Source organism: Phaethon aethereus (genome assembly GCF_964289735.1).
Source record: "Phaethon aethereus genome assembly, chromosome: 1".
NCBI lineage: Eukaryota > Metazoa > Chordata > Aves > Phaethontiformes > Phaethontidae > Phaethon > Phaethon aethereus.
This window is the reverse complement of record NC_138575.1, coordinates 75,331,433-75,353,502: the sequence shown is the minus strand read 5'-3', so window position 1 is coordinate 75,353,502 and position 22,070 is coordinate 75,331,433. Positions and strand designations below refer to the sequence as shown.

The following is a 22,070-nucleotide window of genomic DNA, read 5'->3' as shown; positions in this document are numbered from 1 at the left end:
TGATGGAAGTTCATACCGAGCTTTAAAGTGTAATGGCTGATCCTAAATCTGGTTATCCAAGTTTCAGCCAGACAATTGGCAGTGTTACACAACTGTTGAGAGACTCCACTATAAAGACTTAAAGAAAGATAGCCACGTTTCAAAGAATGAAGAGTGATACCACCACAACTAACCCTTCACTTATTTCTGTATTCAACGCAACAAGGCATGCTCTAGTAGAAAGGCTGTAGTAGCAGAAACATGGATCACCTACACCCTCACCCTGTCTCTGACGGCGCAGGTATTTCACAGAAATTGTCATAATGAATCTAATGATGGTAACCTCCAAAGCCCTAAACACATACAGGAATGACCTGGTCCTCATCCAAGTGGATTTACGTGATAAGGGTAGAGGACATCAAACAGAGGTGGCACAGCTCTGCCTCAGAGCCCGGCTCTGCACGCACAAAGCTCCCGCTCTTGGGGACTTGCACGGCACCCAAGCAGCCAGAGGAGAGCCAGAGGTGGGGACGGGCACCGTGGCTCTTCCCTTCAGCAGAAGGGCTCTCCTCTTCTGCTAGACCAGCCATGGCCTGATCTGCTTTCCTGCATGGAGGGCTGAGGTAGCAGAAGAGTGTGAGCTCTCCCTTCAGAGGCAAGGAGGAGGCAGGGAGGGGTTTCTCCAGGGAAAGGAGCAGCTCTAATTACTCATCACGCAGCGGGGGTTGTGAGGGCAGTGTCCCCCAGCCCCCTTCACCATCTGCTCCTCAAGCTGAGAGCAGCAGCAGCAGCCGCCAGAGCAGCTGCATGGCTGCCTGCTCTCCCCCAAGTGCAAGACGTCTTCCTTCCAGTACCACCAGTGCTGAGAAAATACAGCACCCTGAAAGGAGAAGAGGGAAAAGCTTCACACAATTCAACCGATTATCGGATTACGTCTCAAAGACAGTGTTGGGAGGTGTGTGTTACAGACCTCAGGGGGCTTCCATCAGTTATACCGATGCTGAATTATGGTGAAAAAAGAATGCTACCATAGTCATCGTGCCATTTGCTAATGAGATTATTTCTGTACACGTCAGAAACACCCTCACAAGCTCATGGAGAAAATAGCCACCACCAAACACCAGTCAACCTGAAACTTACTGAATGTTGGGAAACCATCTATTTGGACGATTATATCCTCATCACTGATGATATATGCGTGCATGGGTTAGACAGAGTAAGCAGACATGGCAACCAGAAAGGTAATTTGCTGCAAACAGCATTTGTTTGCACATTTAATTAAACGTTTAGACAAAAGGCAAGAGTATTACTATATGACATTTGCAAGAGTTGTTGAAGATGGTAAGAAATTTCTAGAATTTGCTTCTCATACAGCCCAGAGCCCGTAACTTCAGAAACACATAATATCCACATCCCAGTTAGTAACTCTTTGCATTTCTTAGGTCAAAAATCTTATGCCACTGGTCAAAAAACATCACCACCTATTTAAGCATTTTTATGTTCACATGCGATCCACTGACTAGTCCCTCTCCACAGCTGTAGACAAGTGTTCAGAATTACAGAAACAATCACTGTAAACGACATAACCTTGTTGATTTTTCCCAGGGTCTAGTAACAGCTGTAGGCCCATCACAGGTCTTGCTACCTCACTGCCTCTTTCCTAGCAGCTACTCATGGAAAGAAATTAAAAACCAGGACAAATATAGAATAACCTTCTGCCTACAAAGTGGTTCCTTACAGATAAGGCCAAGCTGATTAGGGTGGTAGGGGAATGAACTGGAAACATTAAAGATACCAATCTTTTTGCAGTATTTTAAACAGTATTGGGGGATGGAGAGTGGGAGAGGTCATGGTGGCCCCAGGAGTAGCTTTATGCAACATTTCAATCCCAACTGCAACTTCAAACTAGGGTCTGACAGAGAAGTACATTTTGAATACAAAATGGAAAAAGGAGTTTTACACAGGCTCAAAGGACTGTGAGTTCCAATATTAATTGAAGGGAGATGCCCGTGAAATATTTGAGACCAAAAAAATAAGCTGGGGCAGTCATTGTGCAACCTCTTAGTCAGCTGGGGAAATTTCTATCATAACATGTCTATTGCCAGTACTCCCTTATTATATGAAGCAAAGTTAGGGTAGGCAATTCCTCATAGTTTTTCAAACCCAAATGCAAACTGAGCACGATATTTTACAAGTGAAGACTGTACTACCTGCACAGTCACATTTCCTGCTGAAAACGGAGTAGGAACTTGATCTCTAAGTTTTGCAAAAGGCAATGTTTAGAAGGTATCTCTGAAGTCAATGTACTCCCAGATTAAAATCTTGACTCTCCCATCCTAAGGCTCTAAGTCTAGAGGGAAATGGTGGTAGCTCAGATATCACTCTGCAATAATTACTGCCAACAATTTAGTTTTCTAAAGGCAACAATTCTGGTTTTAGAATAGACAACACAGAAAACTGCCTCCACATCCCTGGTATGAAAACTCTGCCCTATCCAACACGCCTTATCATAAATTATCTGATAAGGATAAATCTTTCAGAAGCCATGAATGGTATTGCAGGACCAATTCACTAAATCTGCCGTAACACACTTGAGAGATAATTTAGATGTCAAGCCTCATCAATACCAACCTACTTAAATTAAGGACAAGAGGAGAGAGGAAGAATGATAACAAGTTATTATTGTTATTATGTGAATATGTAATATAATAATAATATATTATTATACGAAGCTAGTTAACTTACAGTTTAGAAACAGATATATATCAGTCACCAAACTGAATGTCATTAATTTCATGAAAGTCTGGACTTATAAGCAGTCTTAATTCTTATAAATCTTCTTTACACAGAAATTGATTATTTGTTGACAGAGTAGTCATCTTTTTTTCTATTTCAGCTTCCAAGATTTAACCTCTTTTTCCAAACTCTAACTTAACACACAGGAGGTAAAATAATGAGTTTGGACAGCATACAGGAAACATCAGTAAAATATTATTTTTAAAAAAGCCTCTCTTCCTGGCAGAGGAAGCAAAGTGTCAGATCTCTCATGAGCTCCAAGCCTCAGAGGAAGCTTCTGCCAATTTTCAGCACTGTGAATTTGTTCTGTGTGTAATTCTCAGTAACTGGCTGTATATCTTCTCCTAATCAATACACATGCATATACATCCCATATTACTTTCTCATTAAAGGTCTTGCATAGCAGTCATCATCCATTCACTTTGAAAACTGACATTGAACACAATCCTGTTTTCTATTGCTTGTCTATTCCTTCCTTCCTTCACTCTTTTCCCATTTCCCTCCTGCTCCACTCCTGCTTGTGACATGCCCCTCTCACAAAGTAGCATCTCACTCTCTCCATCTGCTTCTTCAACCATCTGCTCGCTCCTTCCCATCTTTTCCTTCCTTCTTGCTGGATAACTCCACAGTCTCTCTAGTGTAGCTCATAGTCTCCCTGTAGCATCACTAAAACTCTTTTGCCTCTTCCTCTTCTGTTCAGAAATACTAAGTACAGCAAGCTTTCCACTCTAGACTTTGGTGGAGGTTGGAAGGGTGCAAAATAAATATCCATGAGTTTAATAATCCTCTGCCTTGACAACTGTAAAATCCTTTGTAAGATTCATTTTTCACACTGCTCCTCTTCATTTTATCCAAAATTCCACGGCCAAACCGATCTTCTTTCCTTGATGGGACGTTCTGGCCATTTCATCCCACTTCTTAAATCAACCTCATGAGCCATCTAAGTCCCACAGGATTTTCAGATTACCCATCTTCATGTCCACTGCCCTGAGCAGCTCCCTCTTCTCATGAGGCACCTGGCACCATCCTCTGCCAATTTTGCTTGGTTTGCTTTGATCTCACCCCACAGGCACTTCTGTGCCTTCTCCTATTCAGACACTCTCTGACTGGAATCAGCTATTGAAGCTGATTACTACTCCATTTCCCTCTTTGCTCACCCTCTCTTTTCTACTCTGTCAAAGACTGTCATCTTTTCCACACACGAAACTAAAGAACCCTTCAATTCCTGATAGAGAGTTAAAATATTACATTTAAATACCGTCAAACATCCATTTCCAAATCTGTGCCTTTCTTCTTTCTAAAACACCTGGCTTTCTATTATTCATTTTATTTCCCTGTTTTGCCTCCTTTCACAATCCTTCACCTCCCAGTACCCACACTGTACATTTCTTTATGACTAATCATTTCATATTCATCCCGCCGGTTTATGCCTTCTCTCTGTGTTTTTCAGTGAACATGTCAGGTTACTGCCTGATAACAGCCTACCTTGTTCCGGGTGATAAGCAAATAACATAGCAATTAAAATTCAGGAAGGTAAAATCAGAGAGATGGCACTGACTTTCCCCCCCCCTCCTTCTTCCCCTCTCTCATCAGCTACTGACATTTGGAAAATTTTAATCAACTCTAATAAACAACAAACATTTGTCCCAGTTTCCTAAGAAAGTGAGGCTTGTATGATCACAACCTGCCAATCAATTCCATCCTAACCATTTTTTTACCCATAATCAATATCAAACAAATAATATGAAGACAGTAAGGACCCAGAGATTATCAGTGGTGAAGCAAAGAGAAACCCAAATGAGCATCTTCATTAACTGTGGGATGCAGCAGCCCACTGGCCTGACCAGCAGAGTAGTTTGGGCCACCCATCAGTACATGCCCGGCTTGGGAGCAGCCAAAGCACTTCTCACACATGCCCAGCTGTCCTGGTTTCAGAGAGGATAGTTAATTTTCTTCAGAGAAGCCAGTGTGAGACTGTGTTTTGGATTGGGAAGAGAAAATGTTGATAACATGCTGATGTTTTCAGTTGTTGCTAAGTAGTCAAGGTCAGTCCAGCTTCTCATGCTGGCCTGCTAGCAAGGCTGGGGTGCACGGGAAGCTGAGAGGGGACAGAGCAGGGACAGCTGACCCAGGCTGGCCAAAGGGATATTCCATACCATATGGCATCATGCTCAGTATATAAAGCTGGGACGAAGAAGAAGGAAGGGGTAGAGGGACGTTCAGAGTGATGGCGTCTGTCTTCCCAAGGAACCATTACATGTGATGGAGCCCTGCTTGCCTGGAGATGGCTGAACACCTGCCCCTGGGGAGTAGTGAATGAATTCCTTGTTTTGCTTTGCTTGCATGCGCAGCTTATGCTTTACCTATTGAACTGTCTTTATCTCAAACCATGAATTTCCTCACGTTTACTCTTCTGATTCTCTCCCCCGTCCCACCATGGGGGAGTGAGTGAGCAGCTGTGTGGTGCTTGGTTGCTGACTGGGGCTAAACCATGACACCAGCGCATAGTAAGAGGAGGGAGCTGGAAGCACTGAAGGGAGTATGGTAGAAGAAATAACTCTACAAATGCCAGCCTCGCTTGGTTTCCCTGCTTACAGTGAAAGGACCAGGGGTTTAGTCTTGAATTATTTCACCTAACGCCAAACCATTGCCCATTTCCTCTTTTCCACATCCTTTTCCAGGATCAGAAGATCATTAAGAACATAACATCTATAACACAGAAGAAGCATTTTTCTTTTTGTTCTCCCTGGTCAGAGGAGGAACAATATGCTCTCTACCTTTTCTGAATTATACTGGGATTTGCAGTCACCAGCTGGGTTTTCGATCCAACGTCCTTGCTGTATTCACTGGACAGAGGAGGAAGGTTGCACCTGTGCACAGAAAAGACAATAAAAATTTTAAAATGACATTCAGGATTGACAGGCTTCAACCCCAGTCTTTTTTAATCTGCACATTTGCAGGTGTTTGTTTGTGTGGCTTTGAAAAAAAAAAAAAAAAGGCAAGCTGTCAGAAAATGTGAAAGTGCTGTAAAAATGACTAAGCTACAAATATTCCCCACTGTACCACACCTGTAAGCACAACAGGACACTTTTGTTCCAGATTGTGGGGAAATGTAGAAATGAAACCTTTTGCTGAGTTGATCTAATGTAACTACTAAGCAAAAAGGAAGACACAGACTTGGCATTTTCGACAGGCTGAAAGGCTACGGAAGAGGCCGTTATTATCATAGATAATAGCAAAGACTTTTTTTCCCCAAACTCTTTGAGAGTTCTCTTTTTCACTCTGCCTTGTTTACCAGTATCAGGCTCCAGACTGTTACCATTCTGTGGTATTACAAGCATTACATGTCTTGTAAACAACAGGCAACTGGCATTTTTAACATTGCACTGCGGGGTAGCTTCAGTGTGCAGAATTTACCAAGAAAACACAGAGAAAAATTTTAAGTGGCTATTTAAATACGTGCATCTTAGTTCTGCTCATAGTCTTGTTCTCATGGGCAGGATGACAATGTAATAAAGAGAAAGCAAATGAGCACATTTACTTTGGAAAGCAGAGCACCAAGAGTCCAAAAAACAGAAGTAGAGAGAAACATCCAGACAATTAACAGGCCTAAATGCTCCATAGTAAACAGTAAAAAATGCTCCTACGAGAAGAAGGAAGGTGCCTTAGATAAAGATGAAAATACATTCAAACAGTATCCAAGCCCATGCACTGCTACAAAAATTACAGTCAGGAGAAACATACTCAATACATAGATATTACAGCAAAAGTTGGTGTTAAAACATTTCTAATTTCAAATTTGTCCAACTTTTTAAATCAAAGATATAAGCAATATTTTTATACGCTTATAAAAGGCAAAAATGAAACCAGGATCCTCAGAGACAAGTAGAACTTGGAATGTGGATTTCTTTCAGAAAAGGACTTTTAGGTTTTTATGTTGTTAGATTCCGGGGTTTTGTTGGGGTTTTTTAAAAAAAGAAGTTTTGGGCTCTACCATCATCAAATTTACCCTCCAATTTTTAATTTCAACCAACGAATCAAGACATCCTTATTTGCACGTTCTGGCTTCATTCATTTTCCTGCAGCACGCTGGAAAAACGCAGCACAGAGACAGAGCACACGAGGTAAGGAAAGGCGAGCAGCACACTTGGGCGCCAGCTCCTGCCTCTTCCTACTCCCACCAGGAGCACATGCTGAGCAAACGCTGACCCTAGAGAAGGGGGTCAAGCAGCCCCTGGTTGCTTTAAGCTCTGCAGACAACCACCCTCACAGAGGACGAGACCACAGCACTGGAAAAGGGCAGGCAGTGGCGTAGAGAGGAGTTATTTTATGTTCATGACTTCTCCTCCCAGTACTAGAGAGACACAGGATTCTTTGCTGCACATCTTATGCCTGTGAAGAGCTACATCATTTTTCTCACTGGCTTCTCCATTAAACTCTCTGTAGCACCCCACTTCTGCGTGCGTCCTCCAGGCAGCTGGCATCAGTTATGAAACCCTTGAGTCCAACGACGAGTTGCTTATCCGTTTTTTTTAATCTTAATAATTCAGAGGCCCATTTCCTGCACTAGTGAGAGGTGGGAGCTGGGAAAGTGAGCTACGGTTCAGTTTTTAAGGCAGTTTTCCAGGGGCTGCTGCAGAAACTGTTGGGTTGTCGCATTGCAGGATGCCATACACTTCCACCGCGCTGGGAAAATCAGTCTCATCACATGGAAAGCCCTTACTTCCACCGCACTGGCTGCCTCCATTAGCATTTTCACTGACCTCCGCAGTGTCTGGAGAAGGGATCCAGGTGCTTGTGGCAAGCAGAGCGCAGGAAACGAGGTTGCACAAATTCCCGGCTGCACCTCCAAGAGTTATGGTTTTGTGCCATGTCAGTGCCCAGAGAGGGCACTAGTGTGTGCATGCATATACTCTCTGCAATTTTTTGTTAATGCAAAAGATCTCACATTCCCTAAGAAAAAAAAAAAAAAACACAGTAGTGCTACATCTGCATATACCTGCACACAAATACCAGCTCTCCAAACCGTATTTTTAAATTCACATCAGCAGGAGATGCCAAGAAGAAGGACAGCAAAGTTCCACCTATATGCAACATAGATGAATTCAACCACATTCACCAAGAAAAATAAAATTTCCAGGAATGTTTTCTCCTTTTCATGACTACATTTGTTAAGATTTGCACAATGTATTGGGATCTCAGTTAGGAAACAGCTTCTAGTTTGGTCTACCACAATTTAAGAGAAACTAGACAACTTTAAAAGAAGCCAGAAAAGAGGAATCAAAATAAGAGGTTTCAGAACATGCAATAATTGAGAAGGGGAAAAAAAAAAAAAAAAAAAAGTAAGACTAGAAAGACTAGAGAATGAGTATTGGAGAAGTTTAATTCCAAGTCATAAAGAATGATAAAACCTTAAAAATTGAGAAAGGTTTACATAAAAATAAATTAAATTAAATTAAATAGCTAGATAAATAGATAAATAAAGGTGGCAATGGGTTGCATCCTGTACCTGCACTGGGTAGGACACCAATTAATCAGATTAATACCATTTGGAGAGGTTGTAGAAGCCCTCTCAGCAGCAGTTTTCAATAGCAGGTTAAACAAATATTTGCGAAGCAAGATACATAGGTGATTTGCCTCAGAGAAGAGAGATGGCATAAATGACCTCTGGTAGATTACAGTTCAATGCTCTCTGTCTTGAATAAACACAAACTCATAAGGGCAAGCTTTTAAGAAGCCATTTTTGATTGAAGTTTATTTAAAAGCACTATGAAGGACCAAGATCTCTCCCTAGATTTTATCTTCTTAACATCTCAATAATGAAACTTCTTTCACAAGAGAGTCTCAGATGCATTATTTAAATACATCTAATTCCTTTCATCAGTAAGTCTCATTCCCAGCTTGTTCTGCATGAAATATTAAGAAATGGCCTGAGTATCCAGAGGAAACTCAGTAAGAAATCAACTGGCCTTTCACATTTTATATTTTTAATAGGTCAGCAGAGTGCCAAGTATTGTGCAGGTGAGAAACACAACAAGAAACAAAAGATTTATCCCAAGAAAGGTCTTTTTAATTATCTTACTCTTGGTCGTGGTACTGAGGAGTAAATACTTGAATGTGCAGGAAAGAAAGAAGTACTGGGACAGTGTTTCAGGCCAGCATTTTTGACATGAGCCTAACTGGAAGAGTGGAACACATTGGTCTTCTATATAGAAGACCAACATGACTTAGTTGCAGCCTTTGGGGGGGTGGGGGCAGAAATCATCAACACGCACAGCAGTCCGTGTGTGCCTTTTCCACATCTGAGACCTTCCAACTCAACAGATACAAAGAGCTGCAAGGGTAAAATGAGAGGGATCCTTCAACCCTCACTGGGCAGAAATGGCTCTTCTAGGTTTGGCGCAGACAGAAGTCCATGTCTCGCAGATGCAGAGAATCCAGGCAACTTGGCTGATGCATGTGCATTTGCTAGATGCTATGTGACTATCTAGCTACTTTAGAATGTTATATATATGCACATATATAAAATACTAGGGACTAATATGAATTTAATACGTAATTGCAAACATTAATTTTTATTCCTTAGTGGCGCCTTGGCCAATGTCAAGACAGTAACTGCGTAAGGCAGCTGAAAGCCATGTTTCACAAGACTTGTCTACAAGTCCCAAAGTGCTACCACATTTAACCTCCCCACCTCCACCTGGGCTGGTACGGCTAGACGGCATGGCACAATGTGATTAAGAGATAACAGCTTGGCCTCCCCAAACCAGGACAGCCACTAGTCAACTTGAAATCGTGACAAATTGCTTCTAGTTTTGTAATAAATTCACTAGCAAACAGCTCGGAGAGCTCCGTGCAATCCCCTGCTATTTTATAGAGATACCCTCTCTCTGGGAGATGTACAAACCACAACAGAGCCATGGAAGGTGGTTGGGGGAAAGGGAGAAATGGGAGATGTTGAAATATTTCTTCAAAATCTAAAGCCAAGAAAATGTGTCTCTTCTGTCAAAATACAGACAAAAGCATGGCTTAGGGTTTTGTACCCACCACTTCTCTCTTAAAGTAAGCGTCAGCAGGAAGGAAGAGAGCAAATCAAAATTTTTCTTAGAAATAAGGGTTATAAACTTTAAAACAAGCCAGTTATCAGAAGGAAAGTCTATTAAAACCACACTACCTAAACATGTAGACCATATGCCATGCACCTTTTTCATTATAGATGCAGTGTGCTATGCCTTAGGGGCTGAAAATTTCTGCTCTTTTAATCTTTATGTTGGTACAACTGTGTTTGTAGAAAATGCTCAGCAACTAGACGAGTTTAAACCCATTAATTAACCTTAATGATTACAATAGATCAGAGAAGATGGCTGCAGTCATGTGACAGAGCTTATAGAAATACACTTAAGTGAAATCAAAAACCATGTGAATAGAAGAAAAGAACAAGGGCAAAAGCTGGCATGACAATTCACATTGCGGAAATTTTTAAAGATATTACACAAATTTCTTTTAAATAAAATGATACATGTTATGCAAGTCACTGTTGTGCTCTTTCTCCCTCAGCTCTCAGATTATAGATACCAGATTTAGAAAAGATCAACTCAATCCTATCTTCCACCTGCTATAAAAATATTTTCTCCTAGTGGTATATAAGCTTCTAACCCAAAAGTACTGAAATGCTTTCCATAAATATGGCTGCACATCACTAATACAATACAGCCTGCAGACAGTTACTGAGATTTTTGCAGGAGCTTCCCTATGACTTATTTTTAATTCAGTGGTTGCTTTACCTTCCCCTGGACAGAAAAACATTTTTCTGATAAAGCTACAACTGCTGGGGTTTTTTAAAAAGTTTCTATTGTTTTTGGAACTGATTGCTCTTACGTCATTTCAATTTCCCATTGCATCTAGGTAATATTACCATGGCATACACCCTGCAGTTTCTTCTATTTAGTCTGGAACACCTAAGGAGTTTTGCAGTAATGGCAATCAGCACACTGCCTCTTTCCCCTTGAGCCTTCCATCTTCTCTTCTGTGAATGCTCCACCTATACATTTCCTTTTGCCTTTAGTCTGTTGTATTTCTTTGCTTTAACACTGAAGGCATTTTTAGTCATCGAGATGCAAACCAGAAATTACAGTAACACTGTTTGCTTCACAGCAAATTTGTAAGGCTTTATAATAAGCCATCAGGATCTAATAAGGAGACTTGCTAAAGTGGGTGTTCATTATGCACCCATCTCAAAATCCAAAGAAACTCCATTTCTCATCTCTTTGGGAGCGTTCCTCCAGTTTCTCCCCCGCAATGTTTTTCTTGTTCATGTTTAACAGGGAAGAACTAATTTCTGTCTTTCTTCCTTAAAGAATGCAGACCTAGAAAGTGCCAAATTTAATCACAAAAGCAGTAGCTGGTTCAACATCCCTCCTGACAGGTTCTTACAACTTCAGGAGGGCTGGAGGGAAAGAAAATGAGAAGCATCCCAAAAATACGGCATCAAGGAAAGAGGTTTAGCCTTTCCTTAGCCAGTCAGCCAGAAATCAATCTTGAGGGAAGAAAAACACAGGAACATTTCCGCTTATTCCAACTTACTTATTGAGCCTTGCCCCATAAATCAGTACCTACTCATCTTGAGTTCAATGGGTTGCATATGATGCCGTTTAGAGTTGCAGAGGACAGAGTACAGTGCAGGATGAGACCCAGCCTAACACTACATAATTAAAGAGAAAAGCAGCTCTTCAGTACTTCTCTGCGACACTGCACAATCTGTCACAACCTTAACCCATCCATCTGCAGACTGCCCCCACACTACACACGCATTTGCAGAAGCCAGCCAAAACTCTCGTTTTTGCCTCTCCTCACACTTTCACCCAAATCACTTGGGTAAAGCACCCTGCAAAAGGGTGGGGGGTGAGGGGAAACCAGGCAAATTATAAATGATTAATCTCAACTGAATAGCTTTGAAAAGTCCAAGACTTAGAAGGGGGAAGGGGAGACAATGTGTCATTGAGGTTTCTGTCTTACCGCATGACAAAATCTGCTTGATCTATTTGTTTGCCGCAGCCGCTCTTTTTCAGGATCCCACCGTTTCCCACCACGGAGCATTTCTTCAGTGGCAGCTGGAAGGGAGTAGCCTAGCAACACAAAACAAGGACCGGTTTTACAGAGGAGAACACATGCATCTTTGTAGCAGCTGCTCCTGGAGAACCCGGGGAGCTGGCAAGGCTCAAAGTGATGAAAGAAAAGGGAGAATTAGGAGCTGGGGGTAGGGGGGGGAAGTACAGAAATTAGCTGGGTAAGTTGATGTAGGGTAGTTCTTATCCCCGCTGCCTAAACCAGGACGCAAGAAATGTGATAAAGAACATAACATCTCTGCAAACCCAAAAATGCCTAAAGTTCTGATGCAGATACTGACCAAACCAGGCAGTCAGGTCAGAACGAGCCTTCTAGCCAAGCTGCAAAGACATGGGGGAAATAAGACAACCGGGAAGAAAAAAAAAAAGAAACAAAAAAATCCATGAAAGTGACCTTCCTGAGCTGATATACAAAAGACAGCTCTGGGGAAGAAAGGAAGGAAGGAACAGGGAACGAGGTGATGACAGAAGGGCACTGGGAATCAGGAGTCACTCCAGCTCCCTCCATGGTTGTGTCGCTGGAATGGGTCACTCTGAAGCCTTAGGCAAAGATATTTAGAGCTTGACAGCAGCTCCTTAAACACTCAGCTGCCCAGACACAGCATGAATTAAAATTAGAAAGGCACCACTTTCACTAAGGAGCTCTTCTAGCTGCATAGCAGGTCATAAAAGTACAAGGTCAAATTGTCATGCTATCCTATGCATCAAAAACAGTAGTAAATTACATCTCTATAGTCATCTTCATTCCAGAGGTTCTCAAAACTATCAGTGGGACATCTTCCTGTCAGACCCAAGTCATTCACCTTTAGTGAAGTCAGGACAGTCATTTGAACTGCACAGTGCATCAGTGCAGCACAACATACAAAAAAAAAAAAAGGTGGTGAACAGACGTGAATTTAAAGGAGTGTGATTTAGTTACAGAATGGAATTTGTCTACAAGAGTTAATATTCTCCTCATGAAAAAAGTTGTGCAGGAATTTTTTATTTATCAAACCTGTCAAAACCTGACTTTGCAGTAGAGACAGAAGTTACTGCACAGACCTCCGAGAATGCAGATGCCACAGCGAGAGGATGCAGCATTGCAAAACAATTCTCCTCTCCAGGAGGACAAGGTAGAACAGTGGCAGCATTTGTTCTCACTTACATGTACAGAGCAATGTCTAACATTGCATCATGTATTCAGCAGGCATTACAATAGTGTATATGGTCCAGAAAACAGACACAGCGTTATAGCACAAACTCTGTATTGTTAGAACTGCTTTCTACTGTATATTTCTTTTCTTCCTCAGATTTATTTGCTTTATCTTCTTTTCTCAGAAAAATAGATTCCATTCAGCTAGTATAAAGCCACAACCTGCTTTCTAATGAAAGACATTAAAGCATTTTGCTTATCCTAACTCTGGATTAAGATATGCTAAAGCAGAAAAATAAAGTTAAGTTTCCTGAGGCCCAGCCACTGTTAGGAACCCAGTGACACAGCAGAGCAATACTAAGTATGCAGTTGCATTCTTGTCCTGCATCTGCCTTCCCAAGAAATATTTTTTAATTTACACAGTTATTGAACTAGGAGCATATCTTGCAACTCAAAGGACATCTCATCTCCGAGGTGACCCTGACCAAATGAGAGCTCACATACTCAGTAAAGGAGGGTGGGTGGGGGTGAGAATCAGAGGAAATGTAGAAGAGATATGTTTTATAAATAACAGTACCTTGCTTATTCAAGGTATATCAAAGCTCCTTCCAAGACAGCTAGTTATACAAAGGCGAGGCTGTGACAAATCAGACAATGGCAGCAGCCATTAACTCTTGCTTTTAAGAATTATGGACACTCCGTCACATAAATTCTGTGGCTTTAGTACATGCTGAGTGGCTTTAGACCCCAAAACCAAACATTTAGGAGTTACTAAACGCTTCAAAATTCTGTGAGTTCCAAACAGCCTTTGATATTACTTGAGATGACTTACTGTCCTTCAAGGGAGGCTTATAACCTGTTATGCTCAAAGATTATAATATTAGTTGTCATTTGCATACATACTTTTGTTTCCAAAAGCACGGGGGGCTTTGAAACTCTTATCCTGCAGAGAATCCAAGAAACAAAAGAACAAGATCAAGGCTGCCAGGGTGATTTGAGGGAGCCAAAGAAAGTAGAAGGGGCAGATAAAATCACCATGGTGGTTGTCCCTCTGCCTAACCTGCAAATAAATCCACTCGCTCTGTGGACACAGGAGGAAAACGAGGCTGAACACAGCCCTGTGTGAAAAGCCACCACGCCCACAAGAGCCTACAGAAGCTTTTGCCTCTCCCAGCAAAGTACTGAAAATTCAGGAGATGGCACAGACATTGGACAGTCTCTACACACCACCATTTAGCTTAAAATGTTCAACAGATGCATTTTCCAGAAGACCATACTTACAAACTTTTACAAACATTATGCAAAAGACCTAGCTCCAGTACCATAAGAGTGGGGCAGGGGGGTTGTAAAGGCCTAAGGAGTAAGTGTCCCTGCTACTTGGTGGGCTTTCAGCTGCTTTGAGCTTAATGAAGAGCAATTGCTTGGGACGACCTGGGAGAAACCTGCATTTGTTATACTGCACATGACTTTTCTGCAAATATTTAGATCACAGTTCTGTATTATTGCTGAGGCTGCGAGGGCATTCCAGGAACTCTGCCCTGAGCCTCTTTGTCCAAACAAACAGCCTGGTCACACACAAATCATAAAAGTCAAATTCAAGTGTTGCCTGTAAGCAACTATGAAACATATGGCTCCTTTTTCTCTCTACAAAAGGCATTTCTCTTTCCTCTCTTTCAAAGGAACAGGCTCTTGGGCTTTGAAATTGTTAGGAAATCACCATCCTGTAATCTAGTTAGCAGCAGCATACCCAACCTGCTGCAGGACATTAGTTTGATGACACACTTCCCTCCCCTCCACATCCAAAAGATGCTTACAGGACAGATAGCATAGATAAAGGCACTTAAGAGGCTTTTCAAAGCTAAAAAGCTGTGGGCTTCATTCTGTGACTTCCCATAAGCATTCAGCTCATTCCTTCCTTTGGGCTGCCCAAAATAGCATGTGCAAACAGCTTACGCAAAATTGTAAGACAATTAACCAAAAGGTAGCTCCAGCCCTAACACGGAGTAGAATTACTCAACTTGTTACTAGCTTTCCACATCACTGCTGGGCTTTCAAGATGTTTCCCTGCATCCTCTAGCCCTTCCTACTGCTGGCTTGTCAGGGTATGCACTCTGGATTTAAGGCCGAATTTAATATTTAATTAATTACCAAAACCTGGAGTTACTTTTTTCCTCTACAGGTAAAAAACATTGAACATGGACTCTAATAATGATTTGTTTCCTCATGCCAAGTGATCTTATGCTATCTTCATGGTGTGGGTGATCTGCCTTCAGATTTTTTGAATGTTATTTTGGGGTTGAAGGGTTAGAAAAATGCTACAACTTGCTCCAGAATTAAACAAGTTTCACTTTTTTGTAAAATAGACTTGGGCATTACTTATAATTTCAGTAAGAGGCAATTTTCAATGAAGAGTGTTGTATTTTTAAGGCGATGGTGCTATTTGGAGATAATACTATATAGTAAACCCAAGTTTGCTCCTAGGTTTCTATTACTGGCAAAATATGTTTCACAGGACTTATAAAAACCTTCTCATACTTTCCTTCTTTACCTCCCACAATGTAACTCCTTGCTAGGCAAATTCTCAGTTCATAGTTAACAGCATATGAGTTCTCACATTGTAGGGACCCAGCTGTCATTTATGCTAAAAGCTCACAAAAAACTTGATTGTTTTTCTCCTTAGAATTGTAAGCTGGCCTGAGAAAAGCTGGCTTTGGACTGTAAAGTTGTAAGAAAAGCATTTCCATTAATATTAGCTTCCTGAAACTCTGTTATTTTCATTGTCAACACATCTGTTATTTTATTCATTCATAAAATTTTAATGAACAGCCGGAGTCTTGTGGGTGGACTAGAAAGAAAAGCAGCGCAGCATCAGTTCATCTACTGTAACAGAGAAAATGTAAAAATAAGTGACCAACTCACCTCCATTTTTAAGCAATCATTACCATAGGATTTGCAAATACTGTTAACTAAAACCACCATGCATATTGGAAGTAAGCGGGATGAATTCCCTTTAAAACTAAGTTTTAAATAATTTTTAAAAGGATTTTATAAGGTGGTTTTTAAAAGGCATCTCCAAAGAAAACCAGACGGAAAGGCCCCACTGTCTCATTTTCCCTGGTTTAATACAATGAAACTCCACTGATAATCAGTGAAGATGTGCTAGTTCATATTCATGTAAATGAAAGAAGAACCTGCACATCCCCTTGTGAATTCAATGACAAATAAGCACACAAAGCAATAGATTAAAGACTCACAATTGAATATGGGACTAATTTACCAAAGGATCTATCCAGCAATTCACTGATGAGTTTCATCATTCATCTAAGCAAAAATAAATCATTGTCATCAGTTAAAAGAACATTACACAGTACTAACAAAATATAATTTATTTTAGATAATGCTACTCTAATTCACTTTGATTTTATTGTTAGGTTGTTAATGCATTAATTTTTGCCCACTGCCTGCCAACGACTTTAATCAGCAACCAAGTTCTTACGGGGAAAACAGGAAAAATAGCAGTATTCAGCATCTCATTTAATGCTGAAGATGTCAAAAACATTGAAAACACTGAAAACATAAATTAGAATAAAATGGGTTTTTAAATGAGCATTTTGAATTTGCAAGAGATGCTGTGATTTTACTGTCCCTTTTGAGAAGGCAGCATCCTGACAAGAAGGGCGTTGTTCTACTAATTTTCCTAAGAAGACAGCAAAACCCCAAGAGATAACGAGAAGCCAAATTCAGCTCTTAATAAAATGTTTTCTTGCATCTTTGCATAAGGAAGCAGCTGACACTTTGAAGGATAACTCTCTGTGTGTCAGCCACAGGTAATGTGGTGTTGGTTTTTATACTGTCAGACATGGCAGAGTAGCAAATGCTCCTTCTTCATTGTTTACAAATCCATCTTTGGTCTGATAGGCCTTTTGTTCCTCCTACAGAGCTGTCAAGACATGACAGCTTGACAGCAACCGGCTCCAAAAAACATCAATGTCAGGGATGGCGTATTCTCTATGGGGGAACGTGGAGGGTGGCTGTGGTTCCCTGCATTTCACTCGCTCCTCTCCACCAAACTGCTCCAGTCCTGCCCTGACGCGGGCACAGGAGCCCAGAGCTAGGAGAAACTACTGATGGCAAGATAATGAACATGACTGAGGTCAGGAGGAGCTGCTCCTCCTAAAGGAGAGAGGACTTTTCAGCCCACCTCCCACACTATGCCACTACAGTGAGACAGCTGACATTCTTCTTTCAATCCTTTAGAAGTAATTGTTATTTTCTCAGGAAAATAACTGTTTTCACCAAAAAATGCTTACAGTTAGGGTTTGGAATTTTTTTAGTGAAAACTGAAAATTTTGAAAAGGAAGAGAAGGACTTTTTTTTCCAGGAAGATTTCCTTTAAAATTGGGTGCACTGTTATCTAAAAGGTCTTGCATGTAGTAATTCATAACTTCAGACACTTTCTATAATACACCTATTTTCAGCCTGGCCTTTCTGTTTGTAGTTACTGATTGAAATAACTGCACAAAGTTTGAAATGCATCTAAAATTTTAACAATAATTTAGAATTTTGTATATAAAAACAAAAAAAACACACATTAGAACAAAAGCGTCTGTGTATGTGTTGGAAAGGGAGAAAAATTTTTTCCATATCATAAATCTTGAGCGAGTGTTGTGGGCTGGAAGATACATGTATTTTAACATATTAAGAAACCACATTGATACTTCACTGGCAGATTTACTGAATGCCATGTAATTCCTAAATTTTTTTGTGTTCACAGCAAAGCTGTATTACAAAAGAACATTAGTGAAACTGTTGAAAGCTATATTCCGCATGTGCAAAATCTGTCAGAATCACAATATATGTTCCACTGAGACTTGCTAAATGTGTGCATTAGCTATAACTCATACAAAATTCTCTATATTCCACTAATATGTGAAATAATGTGTGAAATGTTAAGCAAGAAGCAAGCCAAAAACCTTGCCTCTATGGTAACGCTGTCAGAAAACAGAGAGGTAAGTATAAGCGTACTTACAGTCTTACAGTACATAGATTTTGTGGAACAGATCAGACTGGAGCCCCTGCCAGACTGATCCCAGGTACGTAGCACAGCACATCTTTGTGTACACCAATTATGAATATCAATAAATAAGCTGAGCATGTTATTTTTAATTCTGGACTCTCACACTACCAAACCCCAACATTTAATTACAAAGCAATTATTACAGGAAGAAACTGTGACAGTGACTACGAAATCCCTCCAAGAGGTAAGTAAGAGGTCTTAAAATGAACCTCCAGCTACTTTCTTCAGTTTCTTTTTTTTTTATAGTTTCCTTGCTCCACAGAGGCACTGCCAACTAACAAATTTTGAAACCTGAAGCTCACTGCTTGCACGAAAGAGAAGTGGTCCAGGTGGGGCAAGCTTCTCTGTAGTACCATGCAAGCATGTCTCAGTCATGACAGCAGTGTCTTTACTAAGGACTGAAGTGGGATTAATATCTCATGAAATATTTATACGGACACACAGGACTGCAAAAGACCACTTAGGAGACTGAAAGCATTGCTCTGCAGCTTCAGGGTCTCTTATATCCAAAAGGATACCTGGGATAGTCACTGCAGAGCAACCACACACAAAAGAGAGAACGCTTTGCAACATACCTGCATATTCACAAAAACCACGGAGTACCAGTAACTAGCTGGCAGTCACTTTTAGTTCAAGCTGTACTTCAAGTAGGAACTTCAAAACAGTGTGCTCTCTAATAGCTTTCCACCCAGCATGAAGTCACTGCAAGCAAGTAATTGCCGTGAATTAAAAGAACATTTCAAATTGCTGCTGTGGCATTTAATTCAATGGAATCAGCCTTCACACAGCCAGGATAGCACAGTGTGGGGATTATGAAGAAAACCTGACATTTGGAGAGTGTAACAGTTTATTTTAGAAAGTAGACTATTGATGGTATATCATAAACAGTATTTTAAACAATGAATGCTCTGGGAATGTGAAAGGAATGCTTCTATTTTATGTGACATATAAGACAAGGATACATTAATGTTTGGAAAATTCCGAAGTTCTGGAAGATTTCTGGATCCAAACTTCATGGCCTGCAATGTACTAGGATCCCAAATTTTGGATTAAAAATAAGAAAAAGGAAATACTGTTTCATGATTAATTAGAACAAGGAACTCAGCCTACTGGGGGTGAGGAGGGTGTCTCTCATTCTGGAAGATGTTGTAGCTTCCAACATTTCCAGAACTGGGAGGCCTCAAGAAGGACTTAAGCTTCCTTCCAAATAGCCACATTCAGATGTTCCACGGAGCAACGCAGTCCCATGTAAATTGTACAAAATGAAAAATAATGTACAAAGTTCTTGAAAAACAGCTTGACCAGAATTTGTGAATAACTGCCTCTGTTGGCTTCCCTAAACACCTTCTTGTACACTTGAATGACCCACTTGATTTTTATTTTGTTTTTATTCTCTGTGGTAACAAGGATAAACTTCGATTCATAGGTCAAATCACTAAACTCTGCCTACAGCCACTCAGTAAATCCTTCCTTTTACTTCACCATCTGACATCATCTTAGCCATACTGAGCTTACAGGAAAACAACATCCATTGTGTGGGATTCTGAGCCCTGCTCTGCTTTGCCAGCACCTCCAGAGTAAGTATACAACACTTTCCCACTTAGATTTCAACTAATTCAGACTTAAATGCTCACACTGTACAGCACTTACAGGCAGCAATTCACCTCCCGGTTCTGGGGCGGTGGCACTCTATGGCAGACATTCAGATACCCCAGGTATTTCAGTGGTTATTTAAGACTGCACTACGCTGAACGCTTAGCGGCAACCCCTTATCTTTTGGGCTTAGAGACCTAACTTTCAGCTGCTGCTTCTGAAAGTTTTGCCCATCCTCCACTTTTTCCCTGCCCCTTTCTTAATCCGCTTCAAGTCTGAGCAGAAGAGAAAAAGCTAAGTATATCAAACTGTATACTCCAGGGTAGCATGGATACAATGCTCTAAGCTTAAATCAAAAAAAGTGCCTTGAAACATTTTTTAATTTTGACTAGACATTTCATTGAAACAAGGATAAGCACAAATCATCACTTCAGGGGGGAAAAACTACTTTTTTAACGTCATGCATGTCTATTAAACAACAAAACCTGTTACTATTTTATGAGAGTTTAATGAGTTATTCTGCAGGCCTGGGAAAATGCAGTATGAACTTTTGAATTAATCTCCTGCACTGCAGCATACAATATCCTAGCTGAGGAGTTTACTGTATATAGATGCACATTTTAACTTTCATGCACAGAAATTTCTGTTCAAGCAAATAACTACTATATTTCAGTTAGAGAAAAACAAATAATATGATAGTCCAGTGATAATGTCCTCCAACTCTGACTGTACTTTCTTTCTCAGCAATTTTAGGATGGAAGAACAGCAACAAGCTGCAACCAAAACAGAAGAGGGAAAATTGCAGGGTATCTGCTTATGTATGTCTGTGTAACAATACGTAGAAAATGAACTCTCATATCGAATTAGTCTCTTGTGAGAGCATGGGACAAGACACAGTCAGCAAAGATAGGAAAATATTTGGAACTTTTGTAAGACCAACTATTGTTCAGTAAGGGGTACTGAACAATTTATTTTCCCAGTTTTACAAAGGATTTCTCAACACAGTTTCATATGTGTGTGAGGTTATTGCCAGGACCAACCCACAAGCAAACACAGTTCCTAAGCATTTTAAGATCAAACCTAACCCTGCATAACTTATGCAGGATGCATGTTTCTGCAATTGCATGAGCTGGACGCAAGTAATTGTGAAATGCAACAATAGTCTGCACTGAACATGGGTGGGAGTAGGAAAGAAAACACGCAGGACAACTCTGAAGAAGGTGTCAGAAGACACATCTGCATGTATGCAGTTGATTTACTAAAAAGATCATCCAGCTATAGAAACATGAAGTTCTCTAAAATCTTTTTAGTAGTACACAGTTTATGCAATAAATAAGGTTAGTTTCGGCTCATAAAAAGTATAAAGGGCTTACAATTCTACTTGTATAAAAGACAGTAACACTTAAACACAGGAATGGCTCTAATCCCTGAGGACCCTCTGATCCCACTGCTAAGCATAAGGAGCTGCAGCAAAGGAAATTAATCAACTTAAACAAGCACCAAAATATGGATTTAGTTATCATGTGATAGATACTGAAGTGTAAAGCTTTGGCTTTTATTTTTTAGGGTGTCTTGAAAGCAATACACTTCCATTTAGCTACAATATGAAACAATAAGCTTCTACAAGGAAAAGATCCACTAATCAAAAAAGGTTTCTTGCCTCTGCTTTACCTCTAAACAGTTCAGATGACATTTATTGAGCATCACTAGTTAAAAAGACATCAAACACAACTAGCAAGGATTGATCTCTCTAGGAAATTTGCAATTAGAGTTTGAGTGGAGTTTAAATACGGAGATTGGTTTCTAGCAGCATGGAAGAACTGTTGACTTTCTTTAAAACTCACAGATACTTTCTTTTTTCTTCTCTATTAATGAGAAAAAATTAAGCCTCTTAAGAAAGCTTCACTTACAGAGAAGGAAGAAATAACTATTTTAAGACAAATTTTAGATTATGAAAATTCCAAATTCTACAATACAGATGCAGATTTATTTACCAATCTTTCTTCTGGTAAAAACCAAACAATTCCCTCTGACTCCAATTAGTTAAATGCAGATAAACAGCAAAGGGAACTGCAACAGAGAAAGGTTAGTGAAGAAACATTTTAGGGGCTCTGGTGTTTCAGGTGTTTAGAATAGCTTGTGGGTAGTGACTGGATGAAAAAGCCTTATGATATTGGGCTGCCCAGAAAAAATTCTAAAAAATACAACATGTAATATCATCTTACAGATACAGTGGGTTTACTTAAATGGACTACTGAACTGGATGAAACAATGGCATGAATCCACAGAAGTGAGCAATCACTTTCTTTCTCTCCCAGAATCACAGAATCACTAAGGTTGGAAAGGACCTTCAAGATCATCAAGTCCA

General features: G+C 40.3%; 1 protein-coding gene across 1 annotated transcript in view; it reads right to left on the bottom strand.

Moving 5' to 3' along the window:
- Nucleotides 1-22,070, bottom strand: part of ST8SIA1 (ST8 alpha-N-acetyl-neuraminide alpha-2,8-sialyltransferase 1) — a 137,766-nt gene that overhangs the window by 47,275 nt on the left and 68,421 nt on the right. The window contains exons 3-4 of the mRNA XM_082014174.1: nt 11,791-11,900; nt 5,553-5,645 (exon numbers count right to left, since the gene is read on the bottom strand). Coding sequence (XP_081870300.1) covers nt 5,553-5,645; nt 11,791-11,900 — 203 coding nt within the window. The remainder of the gene's footprint in view (nt 1-5,552; nt 5,646-11,790; nt 11,901-22,070) is intronic.